At 41.8% G+C, this 13,786-nt stretch overlaps 1 protein-coding gene across 1 annotated transcript in view; it reads right to left on the bottom strand.

The window, feature by feature from the left end:
• LOC145410069 (chitinase-3-like protein 1) overlaps positions 1 to 11,554 on the bottom strand; it is a 31,418-nt gene extending 19,864 nt beyond the window's left edge. The window contains exons 1-4 of the mRNA XM_080280281.1: positions 11,500 to 11,554; positions 9,495 to 9,673; positions 5,936 to 6,107; positions 5,299 to 5,357 (exon numbers count right to left, since the gene is read on the bottom strand). Coding sequence (XP_080136407.1) covers positions 5,299 to 5,357; positions 5,936 to 6,107; positions 9,495 to 9,673; positions 11,500 to 11,554 — 465 coding nt within the window. The remainder of the gene's footprint in view (positions 1 to 5,298; positions 5,358 to 5,935; positions 6,108 to 9,494; positions 9,674 to 11,499) is intronic.
• Positions 11,555 to 13,786: the final 2,232 nt, after the last annotated feature.

Below are 13,786 nucleotides of genomic sequence, written 5' to 3'. Positions count from 1 at the left end.
TACAATGCTTATTTCTGCTCTATTTTTGTGTAAAATCTAATATACTCTTTTATCACATGTTTTTATGTTTGTAATAAATTCATTTCTACTTACTTTCATTGGTTTCCCAGACTTATAATACCATAGAAAACGTTTGAGGCTCAGACCGCCTAGGGAGAACACGGGGCCAGGTGGGACCAAGGCATACCTGTTAAGCTAATTAGGGACCCCGGGGACCAATTTCTTTGCCACCGACCATTGTTTCTGACCAAAAGCAAAAGTTTAAGCAAAAACAAAAAAGGTCGAAAAATGGTCGGGATTGGGGGGTACCAGTGGTCGAAAAGTGGTCGGGATGGGGCGGGTTAATACAACAAGACTGGCCTAAGTACCAGTTATGAATAGGAAAACGTTTATGCAAGCTAGGAGCTATAAGAGAAATAAGCTTAATTGCGGAGAAATGAAACAAGAGTTTACATTACATTAAGCTCAAGAAAAAGAACTGTTAAATTTATTGATTACAAAAATAAATATAACGTTACATTTCAAAATGAATTCAAATAAATAGATCGTACTCACTCACTCACTCAAAAGCTAAATTCTTACACCTAGAAAAGAACACAACATGCGGCGCAGCCGGCTAGCATGTAAGGAAACAGCTCACTTAACTAAACTCTTAAATCTAGGAAAATACAAAAAGGAAATACTGGTCAATGAATGTGGTGTATCACCCAAAGAAGGGTGGGAGCACTGGAGAACTGTAGTCTACAGTAGTAGAGTTTGGGCGCTGGCTGACCTCTCTCTCTCACTTCTGGAGCACAGTACCTCTCTCCGTCACAACAGACACTTGACTGCCTTCAAAATACGATGTATGGGCAGGACGCACAAGCCACCGGAAGAAGGCGTGGCTAACGGTTGAGGCAAGCAGGGCGAACAATAAAGAAACAATAGTATTGCTCAGTAGAGCACTTAGTGACGTGCATTAAATCGGTCACTTTTGAAACAGTGACGAATGTTTTGAAAAGTATACCACCGAAATGGAGAGAGAAACGGTTAACTGAGCGATACACAGTGAGTTTTCCACTAATAGTTCGTGGCTTCTCACAAAAGGGAAATGTCGCGAATTTGATTCGTGACATGTGCACCAATACAAGATCGTGCAAGTAGAGTGAAAGAAGAGTTCTGGGAATTGTGCATGGAAAAGTTTGAAAGGAATGTGTTTTTGACTGTAGATATGAATGGAAAATTATGGAATGGAAAAGTGGATGGAGTAGTTGGTGAGTGGGGTGTGCCTACAGAAGTGGATGAGAATTTTAGTGCTCTAGCAAACATTTGTGCAGGGAGGGGGTTGGTGATAGCCAATTCCCCCTTTAAGCACAAAACTGATACACAGGTAAACGTGGCAAGTGATGAGGAGGGTGGGTGGAGAACTGAATGAACGGAAGACAATGACTGATTATGTGCGTCTGCATGAAAGGATGAGAAGGTGTGTAATGGGTGCAAGAGTGTGGACTTTCGGACCACCACTTGGTGATGGTCAGAATCAAAGTCCAAACGAAATGGAGAAATAGAAGAAGGGAAGGACAGGAGGAAGAAGTTCTTACAAGGAGGGTGGAAAAGTTACAAGAGGATGGAAAAAAAAAAGCAGAATATAAGAGGGAAGTAAAGGAGAGATTGGGTAAATATAGATTGGAGCAGATGGGGGACGTGCAAGGCGTGTACAAGATAATCAGAGAAGAAATCTGTGCAGCATGTGAGGTGGTGTGTGGGATGATGAGAAGACGAAAGGGGGTGCAGGGAACAGCATGGTGAAATGAAGAGGTGAGAGAGACTGTGGCACAAAAGAAGAAAGCATATAGTGAGTGGATGAGAAACATGGGCGTCAAAGAAACTGAGAGACAGAAGAGAGAGTTATATGTAGAGAGGAAGAGAGAGGTGAAAAGATTAGTAAGGGAGAGTAAGAAGAGAGTGGATGAGGAATTTGGAAGGAATTTGAGTGTAAAGTGGAGGGAATGTAAGGAAATGTTCTGGAAAGAGGTAAAGAGAGTTAGACAGGGTGCCAAAGAAGTTAGTTGGGGAATGAAAGATACATATGGTAGATTACTAGTGGAGAAGGGAGAAAAGGTGAGCAGATGGAGAGAACAGATTAAGGAATTGCTGAACACAGAAAATGAAAGTAATGCAAGTATAAGCGGCTGGGGAATGGCTGGGAGACAGAGGGATGTGAGAAAAGAGGAAGAAATCATTAGAATGGAAGTTGTGGAAGCAATGGAGAAAGTTAAAATGGGAAAAGCCCAAGGAATTGATGGAGTGTGTGGTGAAATGCTGAAGCATGGGGGTGAGATAGTAATAGAATGGATGTGGAAGATGTGCAGACTGGCCTGGGAGGAAGGTAGAGTCCCGGAGGATTGCAAGTCAGGTATAATTATTTCCCTGTACAAAGGAAAAGGGGAAAAAGAAGTGTGTGCTAATCATAGGGGCATTTGCTTTCTTAGTGTAATACGAAAAATATATGGTAGGATACTTATTGAAAGAGTTAGGGAAATAACTGATGAATTAGTTGGAGATGAACAGGCAGGTTTTAGGAAGGGAAATATTCATTCTTAGATCTTTAGTGGAAAAGTTTCTAGAGAAGAGAAAGAAATTGTATACAGCCTTCATGGATTTGGAGAAAGCATATGACGGGGTGGATAGACAAGGATTATGGAGAGTATATATTAAGAATATATGGAGTTGATGGGAAGTTGCTGAAGGCCGTGAAGAGTATGTATTAGGGTGTTAAGGCTGCAGTGCATGTGGATAATGAACTGAGTGAATTTTTCTATTTGAAGGTTGGATTAAAACAAGGATGTGTCATCTCTCCATTTTTGTTCAAATCTGTATATGAATGGGGTTATAAAAGAGATACAAGGTAGGGCAGTGGGTGTTGGAGCGGCCCTAGTGAGAGAGGGCAGTGTGTGGAAACTACCAGTACTGTTGTTTGCAGATGATACTGTGTTGTTAAGTCAAGACGAAGGGAAGCTGCAAGGCTTGGTGGATGAGTTTGGGAGAGTGTGTATGAAACGGAATCTAAAGATGAATGTAGGGAAGAGTAAAGTGATGGTCTTCCAGAGAAGTAAAGTCAGTGAATGTACAGTGAGGTTAGATGAGGAGGAAATGGAAAATGTGAGTGCGTTTACAGTAAGTACGTGGGTATTGTGATGAGTATGGATGGAAGTTTAGAGGGTGAAGTGCTTGAAAGGATACAACAGGGGAAAAAAGTTGCTGGTTCCTTGAAAGCAGTGATAAGAAACAGGGAAGTGAGCATGAAGTGATAAAGCTACTATGTGACAGTATTGTGATACCAATCTAACGTATGGAAGTGAAGCTTGGATCTTGTTGGAGGGACAGAAGTTAAGCTTGAGAGCAGTGGAAATGAGTTATTTGAGAGGAGCATGTGGAGTCACATGAAGAGACAGACCGACACATGAGTAAGTGAAGGAGCTTTGCGGTGTGGATGTGGATGTGATAAGAAGCGTTAAGAGAAACACATTAAGGTGGTTTGGCCATGAGGAAAGGATGGAGAGTGAGAGACTGACAAGAAGCGTGTATGTGAGTGAGGAGGGGGAGGGGAGAGGGAGGAGGAGGCCAAGGATGAGATGGTGGGATGGAGTGGAGAGGTACATGAGAGAGGGGGATGTGAGCTGGGAGTTGGGCAATGAAATGGCAGGGGACAGGGAAACATGAAGCCAATTTGTTTGTGGCCACCCCTTACGGGATTAAGGCGTCTGGCAATAATAATAATAATCATCATCATCATCATCATCATCATCATAATCATAATAACAATAATAATAATAATAATAATAATAATAATAAAATAATAATAATAATAATAATAAATAATAATTACAGTAAATCATCATCATCATCATCATTACCTTTTTCACCTAAAGATGGACAAAGGTAGGATACAGTAAAGTAAGGGAGTGAAAATACAGAAATGGGAGAACTATCAACACATACCCCAGTGAAATGAATCACACAACCATTAACACATCATTCAGGTCCTAGGAATCTTGGCTCCAATAAATGCAGCTTAAACCTGAGGCATTATGTTCTTCCAAAAACACTAACTTCGCTGCTTGAAGCTGTGTTTACAGTGGAAATGTAACAGTTTCGGCCTGACTTGAATCATCATCATCATCATCAAGTTTTTCCCTCTTAAGGATGGGGTGAGATAGGATTCAGAAAACTAGGGGAAAAAACGTACTAAAGTGAAATTGACCAGGCATTCATAATGGTAATTCCGGAATCTTGCCCCAGTGAAAAAACAAAAAATCTACCATTTGCTCCTCCAGAATACTGTCAGGCGAGAAAAATTCTGTTTTTGGCCCATCGACTGCATAAGGGTTGTTAGGGCAAACAGTCAATCTCTGCCAAGTAACCAGCCTTCTCCTAAAATACGACCTGCCATAGTCTTTTTACATTAAGGTCATCAGTTGTGCCGGTGCGAAAGCTGGGGCAATGGGAATTTAACTCCTTTTATCCTTGCTATCGTCTTCAGTCCCATGACGCACTTTCCATTTTATCCTTGCTATTGTCTTCAACCCCATGACGCGCTTTCCATTTTATGCTTGCTATCGTCTTCAATCTCATGAAGCACCTTTTTTCATTTTACCCGGGCTATCGTCTCAACCCCATGAAGCACTTCACATTTTGTCCTTGCTATCATCTTCAATCCAATGACGCACTTTTCATGCTAACCGGTTGGAATGCCTTTATCCACTAAGTAACCAGACGTTCTTTGGTTATATGGTTATCATCCAGCTTAGGAAATTGCTTCCGGGAATACAGGAAACCACTTCGCCTGTCAGACTAGATCCTGAGAGAGAGAGAGAGAGAGAGAGAGAGAGAGAGAGAGAGAGAGAGAGAGAGAGAGAGAGCACTACATCAAATGAGTGGATGATGGTCGCCCCCACGTACCATTATAATCTGTACATATAAAAGAGCCGCGTTGTTTGTTTGTCTTTCAATCACGCCTAAACCACGGGCCGGAGAGAACTATACCCATATATATTCGGAATCAGGGTGACCCAAGGATGGTGTTAGGAGAGTCAAAATTCAGATCTGGGTCATCTGAGGCCACTGGTAATGTGTTCGCCTTTCTGGCCCGGGCAACGCCGGGTACAACTGCAGCCCAATTTTTGGCATGGAGACTCACATGACCTCCAGTTCGGACATAGGCTATGTGAGGTTGACCTCCGAGATCATCTGAGGTCACCGGTAATACACGCAAGAACGACTGGACCCAGCAGCCTATCCTTTGGAATGGAGACTCACCTGACCTCCATTTCGGACATACGCTATGTGAGATTGACGTCCGAGGTCATTTGAGGTCACTGGTCGGAGGTCATTTCAGGTCATTGGTAATAGTAAATAAGTGCGCACAAATACTGTGTGTTAGTCTGTAAAAGCTGAAATAGAAAGTTCCTGGACCTCTTATAATCCTTCTTCAAAAGCATAAGAGGTACATGGTCTTTCTGGAGTATAAAGAAGGATTGAACTAGAGCCATTAAGATTAAGGTGTTCACGTTTTTGGCCCGAACAACGCCGGGTATCCCCGCAAGTGAAACAATGAAACATGCTACCGGACTGAAGGTGCCAAAATAAGTTCAAGAGTTTGCCTCACTAAAAAATTCAGTCAACGTTTTTCCATTTCTTTCTGTTTTGTGTCCCAAGGTGTATGTAGGAGGGAAACCAGCAAACTGCAGGTTAAGTTCCGACAGTTCAACATTCCGCTTTCAAGGGATACGGAAGAAGCTAAAGGGTATAAGTTTACCTTGGTCCCTGAGTTGTCCAATAATTATATTGGCTTCACCAATGAAGGCGCGTCTCTCCAGCACCATTCTTCAATTTGCGAGCTAGATATCTTGACCACTGCACCACTGGCTACCCCAAACATAGTATAAGCACTAACCTGGCTTGTCACTGGGATACTCCCAGTCAAGGTCGAGCCCGTCAAATCCATAGTTGGTTAGGAAGGATGCAGCATGTGATGCAAAGGCCCGGCGGTTTCTGGATGAAGATACAAGACGGGAGTATTTGTGCGAGTCTTGGCTGTCATTCCAACCGCCCATACCCAGCAGCACCTTGAAAGAAAAGAAAAAAAGAACCCTTAGATTGATGCACATCTACTACAAGAGTGTGATTCCAACTATGCAACTACCACTCCGCCCAACATAAGACAGAAATAAGTGATGACGATGAAGACTCGAGAGGGAATTTTTTTCTAAGTTCTGGCTGTCATTCCATCCACTCATACCCAGTAGCTCCTTGAAGGAACACACCCAAGTACACAAAGCCATAATCAGTTCACTCTCATAACTGTGATTAGCTTTGTAGGAAGGACAAGAAATGAGACTGCAGAGTCATCCCATGTCTGTTGTTTTTCCTGTAGGCACAAAAATCAGTAAGAAAGAAAAATTTTGGCGGTAATAGGACTTGTTTTCATAGAAAGAAGTACGGAGATAGTAGAATCTTTCATGTCTCCTATTCTTCTTGCAATAATAAACCACAGATTCGAGAGGAAATCAGCTATAAGACCGAGTGTAAATTTAGGTCCAGTACTCTTGATTGGAAAAATATCGCTGCACACATTGCACAAACGCTTAAATCACAAGGAGACAGCCGATGACATGAATTCATCCAACATTTCACCTCTTCTATCCCTCTACCTATTGCCAGACGCCTTTATCCCGTAAGTGGTGGTCACAAACAAATTGCCTCCACGCCTCTCTGTTTGCCATTTGGCTGCCCACCCACTAACTCACTCATCACTCCCTCATGTATATCCCCTTTCCATCCCTCTACTTCATCCTTGGTCTATCTCTCTTCACCTGATGCACATCCACTATACTAATCAGTTTCTCATTCTCCATCCTGACTACATGGCCACATCATGTCAGAGTATTTTTCTGAACACTTCAATCACATCCTCATTAACACCACAACGTTCCTTTAGTTCGTCAGTTGTCTGTCTCACCATGTAACTCCACATGCTCCTTTCATATAACTAATTTTCAGTGTTATCACTCTCGGGTCTTTTCAGCATGGTATAAGGTTCACTTTCATAACTGCGGTAAAGTGGGGAAGACAATACTGTCATGCAGCGACTGTTTTACTTCCTCTTCCACCTCTTAATTATCTCTGCTGGCTAGTATTCCCAAACTGAGAGTCTTGTTATATTTCTCAACTCATAACCACAGGCTTTCGTCTGATATTTAATTTCTACTACATGTACTTAGTTTCCTCTGGTAGCCAGTATTTCTAAGCTATCTTACATTTCACCTCTTATTTTCAGCTGGCTAATACTGATAAAGGCTTGGAATGTTTCATTACCTAACAGGTAACATCCGCGTTGTACTTTTTCTGCTGGTAAAGATTCCTAGACTGAGAGAGGCTTCATCTAACATATTGGCAATATGCCAGGTATCGTACCCGGGTCTCTCAGGCGTTAGCCAGGCAGCATACCACTTCACAACCACCAGGTAAAAGTTATCTCACATTGTCACAATCTTGTAACCAATGTTCCTCCGACTCCCAACTGAGTCCAAGAGACTGAGACAACCCCCTGACACTCGGGCAAGTTATTTAATCTATCCCAAGCACTTATGGCAAGCCACAATGAAGGAAGAAACCTGTACTGTACACAGGAAAAATTACCTAACATATTGCCAACATACCAGGAATCGAACCCAGGACTCTCAGGTGTGTGAGCCAGGCAGCTTACCGCTACACCACGACCAGGTAAAAGTTAACTCACTTTGTCACTGTCTTGTAACCAGTGTTGTCTCAGCCCCTGGGGTTCACAGTTGGGAGTCGGAGGAACATTGGTTACAAGATTGTGACAATGTGAGATAACTTTTACATGGTCGTGGTATAGTGGAATGCTGCCTGCTTCACACTTGAGAGTCCCGGGTTTGATTCCCAGCATATTGGATATATGTTAGAAGATTTTTCCTGTGTACAGTACAGGTTTCTTCCTTCATTCTGAGAAAGGCTTGTTTTGTTTCTCTACATCTAGAAGATTCTCTGACATGATGCGTCAAGGAGGAAAGAGGCGGACATTCCATAAGAATAAAAGCAGACACAGTTGAATAGTCGACGAAGTTTTGTATGTGGGTGTACAATTGCAGTCACTAATATTCCTTGTGATAAGGAAAGAGTGAAAGATGATTTATGGAACCTAGTACTGCAATCTTCAAAATAAAGAAAATTCTATCTATCTATCATCCAATCCCACATTGCCCCATGAGGAGCGTAGGAGGCGGGGGCTAGGCAGTTGGTCCCGACATTTAAGATGAGAGTGACCAGCCTCACTCATCCCTGAGTGGCATTACACGAGCAATCATCCCCAACCACCCCTTGGATATAAACCATCACCGGCTCAATCCGATTGGAGCGCAATTACCCTCTAAACCACCAGGCGCCAAAATTTGGTTATGTGGTTACCACCCAGCGTAGTAAATGGTTTCCTGGTGTACAGGAAACCATTTGGCTTGTCACTCAGTGTAGAGTCACCCACAGGCAGAAGGAAGAGAAAAGAATGAAGGAAAGAAAGACAAAAGAGGGAGTTTAAAGTTGCCCATAGGCAGAAGGACAAGGCATGAATGAACGAAAGGAAGACAGAAGAGGATGGAAGGAAAGAGGGATCGAGGAGAGGAAAGGGCAGACACCCGAGAGCAGCACTACATCGAGTGAGTGGATGATGAGCACCCCCACCTACCACAAATAAAGAAATATATATATATATATATATATATATATATATATATATATATATATATATATATATATATATATATATATATATATATATATATATATATATTTTGGGGGGGAGAATCATTGTGGTAGGTGGAGGTACTCACCATCCACTCACTTGATGTAGTGCTGCTCTCGGGTGTCTGCCCTTTCCTCTCCTCCATCCTTCTTTCCTTCCGTCCCCTTCTGTCTTTCTTTCCTTCATTCTTTCCTCGTCCTTCTGCCTACGGATGACTTTACACTCCCTGTTCTGTCTTTCTTTCATTCTTTCCTCTCCCTTCTGCCTGTGCGTGACTCAACACTGAGAGACAAGCAAAATGGTTTCCTGTACACCAGGAAACCATTTACTACGCTGGGTGGTAACCATATAACCAAATTTTGGCGCCTGGTGGTTTAGTGGGTAATTACGGAGCTCCAGTCGGATTGAGCCGGTGAAGGTTTATATCCAAGGAGTGATTGGAGTTTACTGTTCATGTAATGCCCTTCAGGGATGAGTGAGGCTGGTCACTCTCATAGCAGATGTCAGGACCAACTTGCCTAGCCCCGGGCTCCTACGCTCCTAATGGAGCAACGTAGGATTGGATGATGAATGAATGAATGATTCAGAATTTCAGTACTGTTCATCTAAAGAGTTGATTGATTTTACTGTGCACAATAATACTAATCACTTTGAGGCCATCACATTTACCAAACAATGATTTACAACTGCTTACCTTCAGTCTGGGGTTTCTCCTCTTGAGTTGCACACATTTGGCGTAATTGTTCTGTTTAATGTCCAGGTGATCATCGTGAGGGGTGATCTGGAGACTAGTGGAATCGAGTACAGCAAATGCGTAGATGACATGGGTACATAGGTGCACTGGGATGTCTTCTACCGTGTACCGGCCAGAACCTGAAAATGGTGATAACCTGGCTCATATTACTGCCTTCGAGGTGTAGGGACCCGAGACTAGGGTACCGTAGTCCAATGCATTTAGGGGATAGATGGCAAGGCTACTACTTCTCTTTAGGGCATTACATTATTGAAAAATCTCCGATGACATCCTGGATATCAAACCTATACAATGCTGTCATTATGACTCGAATTTTTAACTACTATATCACTAAGTAAACCACAATATTCTGTATTATACTGTTGCCCCCAGCTTGCAGACACTTGTTTATGGCCGGGCAGCTCCACCTTAGATTTACACATCCATTTTGTTTTCTTCGAGTCCTGAAGAAAAGTGACCCACTATTGTTGTTGTTGTGGCCCTAGGCTCATATCAGTGTGGATCTGGTGAACTGCAGGCTGAAGCTGCTCTTTTCCTGCAGTCTACCATCCTTTTGTAGGGAATAGGAAGGGAGACAAGGGACGTTTTTATTGTCGAGCAGCAAAGGCACCCAGATATATAGGTACCATCGTGTGATGACTTTCCTCTGTAGCAAGGAACGACCAACTGAATCATAATTCTGAAAAGTGAATAGGATTACAGTAACGTCTGCTATCGACTGCATGAACGTCATTATGGCAGGCTTTCGCAAAATAGCACTTTTACCCCATATAATGACACACAACCATTGAATTTATAACCCAGATCATTATTTCAGTTATAGGTTTGAAGAAGCTACGGTAAAGATCTTAACCAGAGATGTCATAGCCGACCAAGGAATTGAGCTTAGGCCATTTGGTTGCAGGCTTAGTATGCTTCTGATTACACCACAGCCATACCTTATTATCGCCAATTTGATGATTACTTCACCTGTTCCTGTCTTACAGCACCCACACTAACTGTAGTCCTTTCTTTTTCACCTAACTATACTGGGCTACTCCCAAAACTTGAATGCAGAGTCGTGGTTGGGTTCAATGCGATGAGTTTTAGTTATGAGGTAAGTTAAGAATGAGTCTCTTTCGTTATAATTGAAAGTGACTCCCCAGTGTCACAAAATATGGACATTAACTGAGCTGAAAGGGGTTAGGGATCTTTCCCAGGTCAGAAGAAAACGTGTTAAAGTAAAACTGACCTTCCATTCTTATTGAGTATGGCCATCGACTGAGCTGAAATAGGTTAGAGACCTTTCTATTTCCATCTGGCACCTTATAGCCAGGATTGTAGTTACAATCAAGTCTGAGTATAGGATGGTATCATCATTATAAGAAATCATATGATCGTGGAATCACATGTCTGACATCATCATATACTACACTGACATTATCATCCATAGGTCTTATGTTAGGCCGGTGTCCGTTAAGCAATTTACTTCATTACGAGAGATTATACTTATCTGGAAGCGTGACGAGCTGTGTGTGATTACAATGTGGAGAAGTCAGGCTCAGTCAAAATACCTCTAGAGCATTCAACAATTGCTGACCAAGGCTGATTTTTATCTTGAGTTTTGATGCTTGCAAGTACTGACAACTACCTAATATTCCAAATTTGTTGTCAGAATTACTCATTATTTATTCACAGACTTTTAGTTTTTAGGATAACAAACCATGATACGAGTATGTTTTAGCTGATATATCCTCTGAATGTCCAGCTGGTATTATCAGTAAGGCCGAGTCCACATCGAATACTTGCTGCCACGGGCAGGACTGCAGTTTTGCATCACTGTAACCTATTAAAGTGACCCCACTGGACACGGGTGGGTGCGGCTGTAAACTTCTCTGGGTTTCAGTGAAGCAGAGCTCCAGCTCACGTCAGCAAATATTTGGTATGGAGGCAGTCTAAGCCTCACCTTGACGGTACTGGGCCCACGATGGATAGTAGCCAATCACCACACGAGACGGCATCTTTGCAGTTGATGGAGCGACTAGTCCTGAAGATGGGAAAGGAAAAGGTCTAAGGAACTAAGGACTAAATTTTCGTCAGTACAGGAGGCATTATATTATCTCATCATCAGAGCCATAAAGTAGGTAGCACTGGAAGATTCATAGCACCTATTCCTTGACATTATATTTCATAATACACGTTAATATTTCACTTTTATGTTACTTCTTTTGCTTTAATGTTGGTTAGTAATATCCTAAAGATAATGAAAGTGTAATGTGCACAATTAAACTGCTAAGGAAAGGGTGTCTGAAATCTCCTAAACCACCTAGAGTACAAACCACCTTAACAAACTAAGAATTGCCTTCTCTTCAACAAATGAGGAACTCTAGCAGCTCAACGCAAAATCCACTGACTATGACCTGTGCAGTAAAAAAAGGTAGGCAGCAATAAGAGAGCACATACCACTGCCGGCGCCTATTCCAGACAACTCTGATCACCACCAATTTAGTCAACTTTTCGTTGGCCCATGGCTTACATATCCCCAAATTCTTTTTGAAATCCATCAATAACTTTTCTTTTACACACCTTATGGACAAACGTTGAAAAAACAATCCTGAGTTAGGACCCCATCTCAGACTGTAACCAAATTTTAACCAACCCTTCCTTGTCCCATGGCCCAGCTAACTATAAAATTTAATTGAAATCCATCAATAACTCTTTGAGATAAAACAAAGAAAAAAAGAAAAATGCGCTGGGACTCGGAATTCAAATCACCACCAAATTTGACCAACATTTCCGTGACTCATGACCCATATATCCAAAAAATTTTACTGAAATCCACAAATAACTTATGAGATATCTTGTGGACAAACCAACAAACAGGCTAATATATAACCTCTTCCCAGTTGCTTTGGCAGACGTTAAAATAATCCGGACAGAAGGGGGTTCGCTGAATTTCAAAATAATCAATGCAACGCATGATGCTGCAAGGATATGAGCATATCAGCTGACTAAAAAATGCCACAAGTAAGCGATCTAGGGTACAACATGAGAAGGTCAATCAGCAAAAGGCACATGGGAAAACATAGAAAGTAGCCTACAAAATGTTAATACTACGAAGATCCAACCGATGTGTAAAAGAAAAAGGATAGAAAAGAGGAAGGCTCCCCCCCCCCCACACACACACCGTCAAGTTAAACTGGCAGGAGGGAATAAAGAAAAGAAAAACACTTTGTGCATTGGAAACAAGCATAGGAATTTTCTAGGAGAGGCAGAAGATCAACGACTCTGCACTATGTAATATCTCTTTTACTGTGCTGTAAAAGAATGTACACAATCACTGAATGTTCTCAATATTAAGCAAACGTTTCACAGTCGTCTGCATACACTTCAACCTGACAATAAACAACACTAAGTTAGTTACAGCCTACAGCCTCAAAATATTCATCCAGCGTATCAATAGTTTTTGGACTAACTACTGTTGCTGGTAGCCTATTCCACTGTTCCACTATGCAAATATTAAAGTAGATTTTTCCCTATAATAGTACTGCATCTCTTGCTTTGAGTTTCATTCCATTTTTTCGAGGAACAGATCATTCTACATTATGAAAAAAATATCATATCTATTTAAAATCGTCAAATTTACTAAGAAATCTAAGTACTTGTATTTGATCTCTGAGTTGTCGGTTTCTTTAGGGAAAAAAAAAAAAAACATGCTCAGTTTCTTTACTCTCTCTTCGTGGGGCAAATTTCGCAGCGATGGGATCATTTCTGTCGCTCAGCGTTGCACTCTTCCGAGTCGGTAGACTCCATAAGATTCGAGGACCATTGTTGTACACAGTATTCTAGGTGTGGTATAACTAATGACAAATTAAGCTTAGAGATTGCATAGGGCCTTTTATTATCAAAGTCCTCTGGGCTGAAGCCGTGCAGTTTGTTTGCATTGTTACTGGCTTGTATAAATTGTTCCGAGTTTTTGAAATCGTTAGTGAAAATAACTCCTAAATCCTTCTCGTCCTTTACTTCCGTCAGTCTGAACATGCGATGTTCATATTAAATGTTTAACCTGTAATGCTAGGTGTTTTAGGTTCGGCTTCCCGTCCAGTAAACGCCTAGCGTATAGCAGGGCTCTCTTTCAAGACCGGGGTTTAGACAAATAAGAGAGGTAGGACACAAAAACTCCAGGCAACAACCTTCCACGTGTATTACTTAGTTGGACAGGGGAATGAGTAGATGTTACTGACACAAATACA

The sequence above is a fragment of the Coenobita brevimanus genome, chromosome 84 (genome assembly GCF_032717465.1).
Source record: "Coenobita brevimanus isolate Jiangsu-jjx chromosome 84, ASM3271746v2, whole genome shotgun sequence".
NCBI lineage: Eukaryota > Metazoa > Arthropoda > Malacostraca > Decapoda > Coenobitidae > Coenobita > Coenobita brevimanus.
Note: the sequence above shows the minus strand (reverse complement) of the source record. Positions and strands in the feature narration are given on the sequence as shown.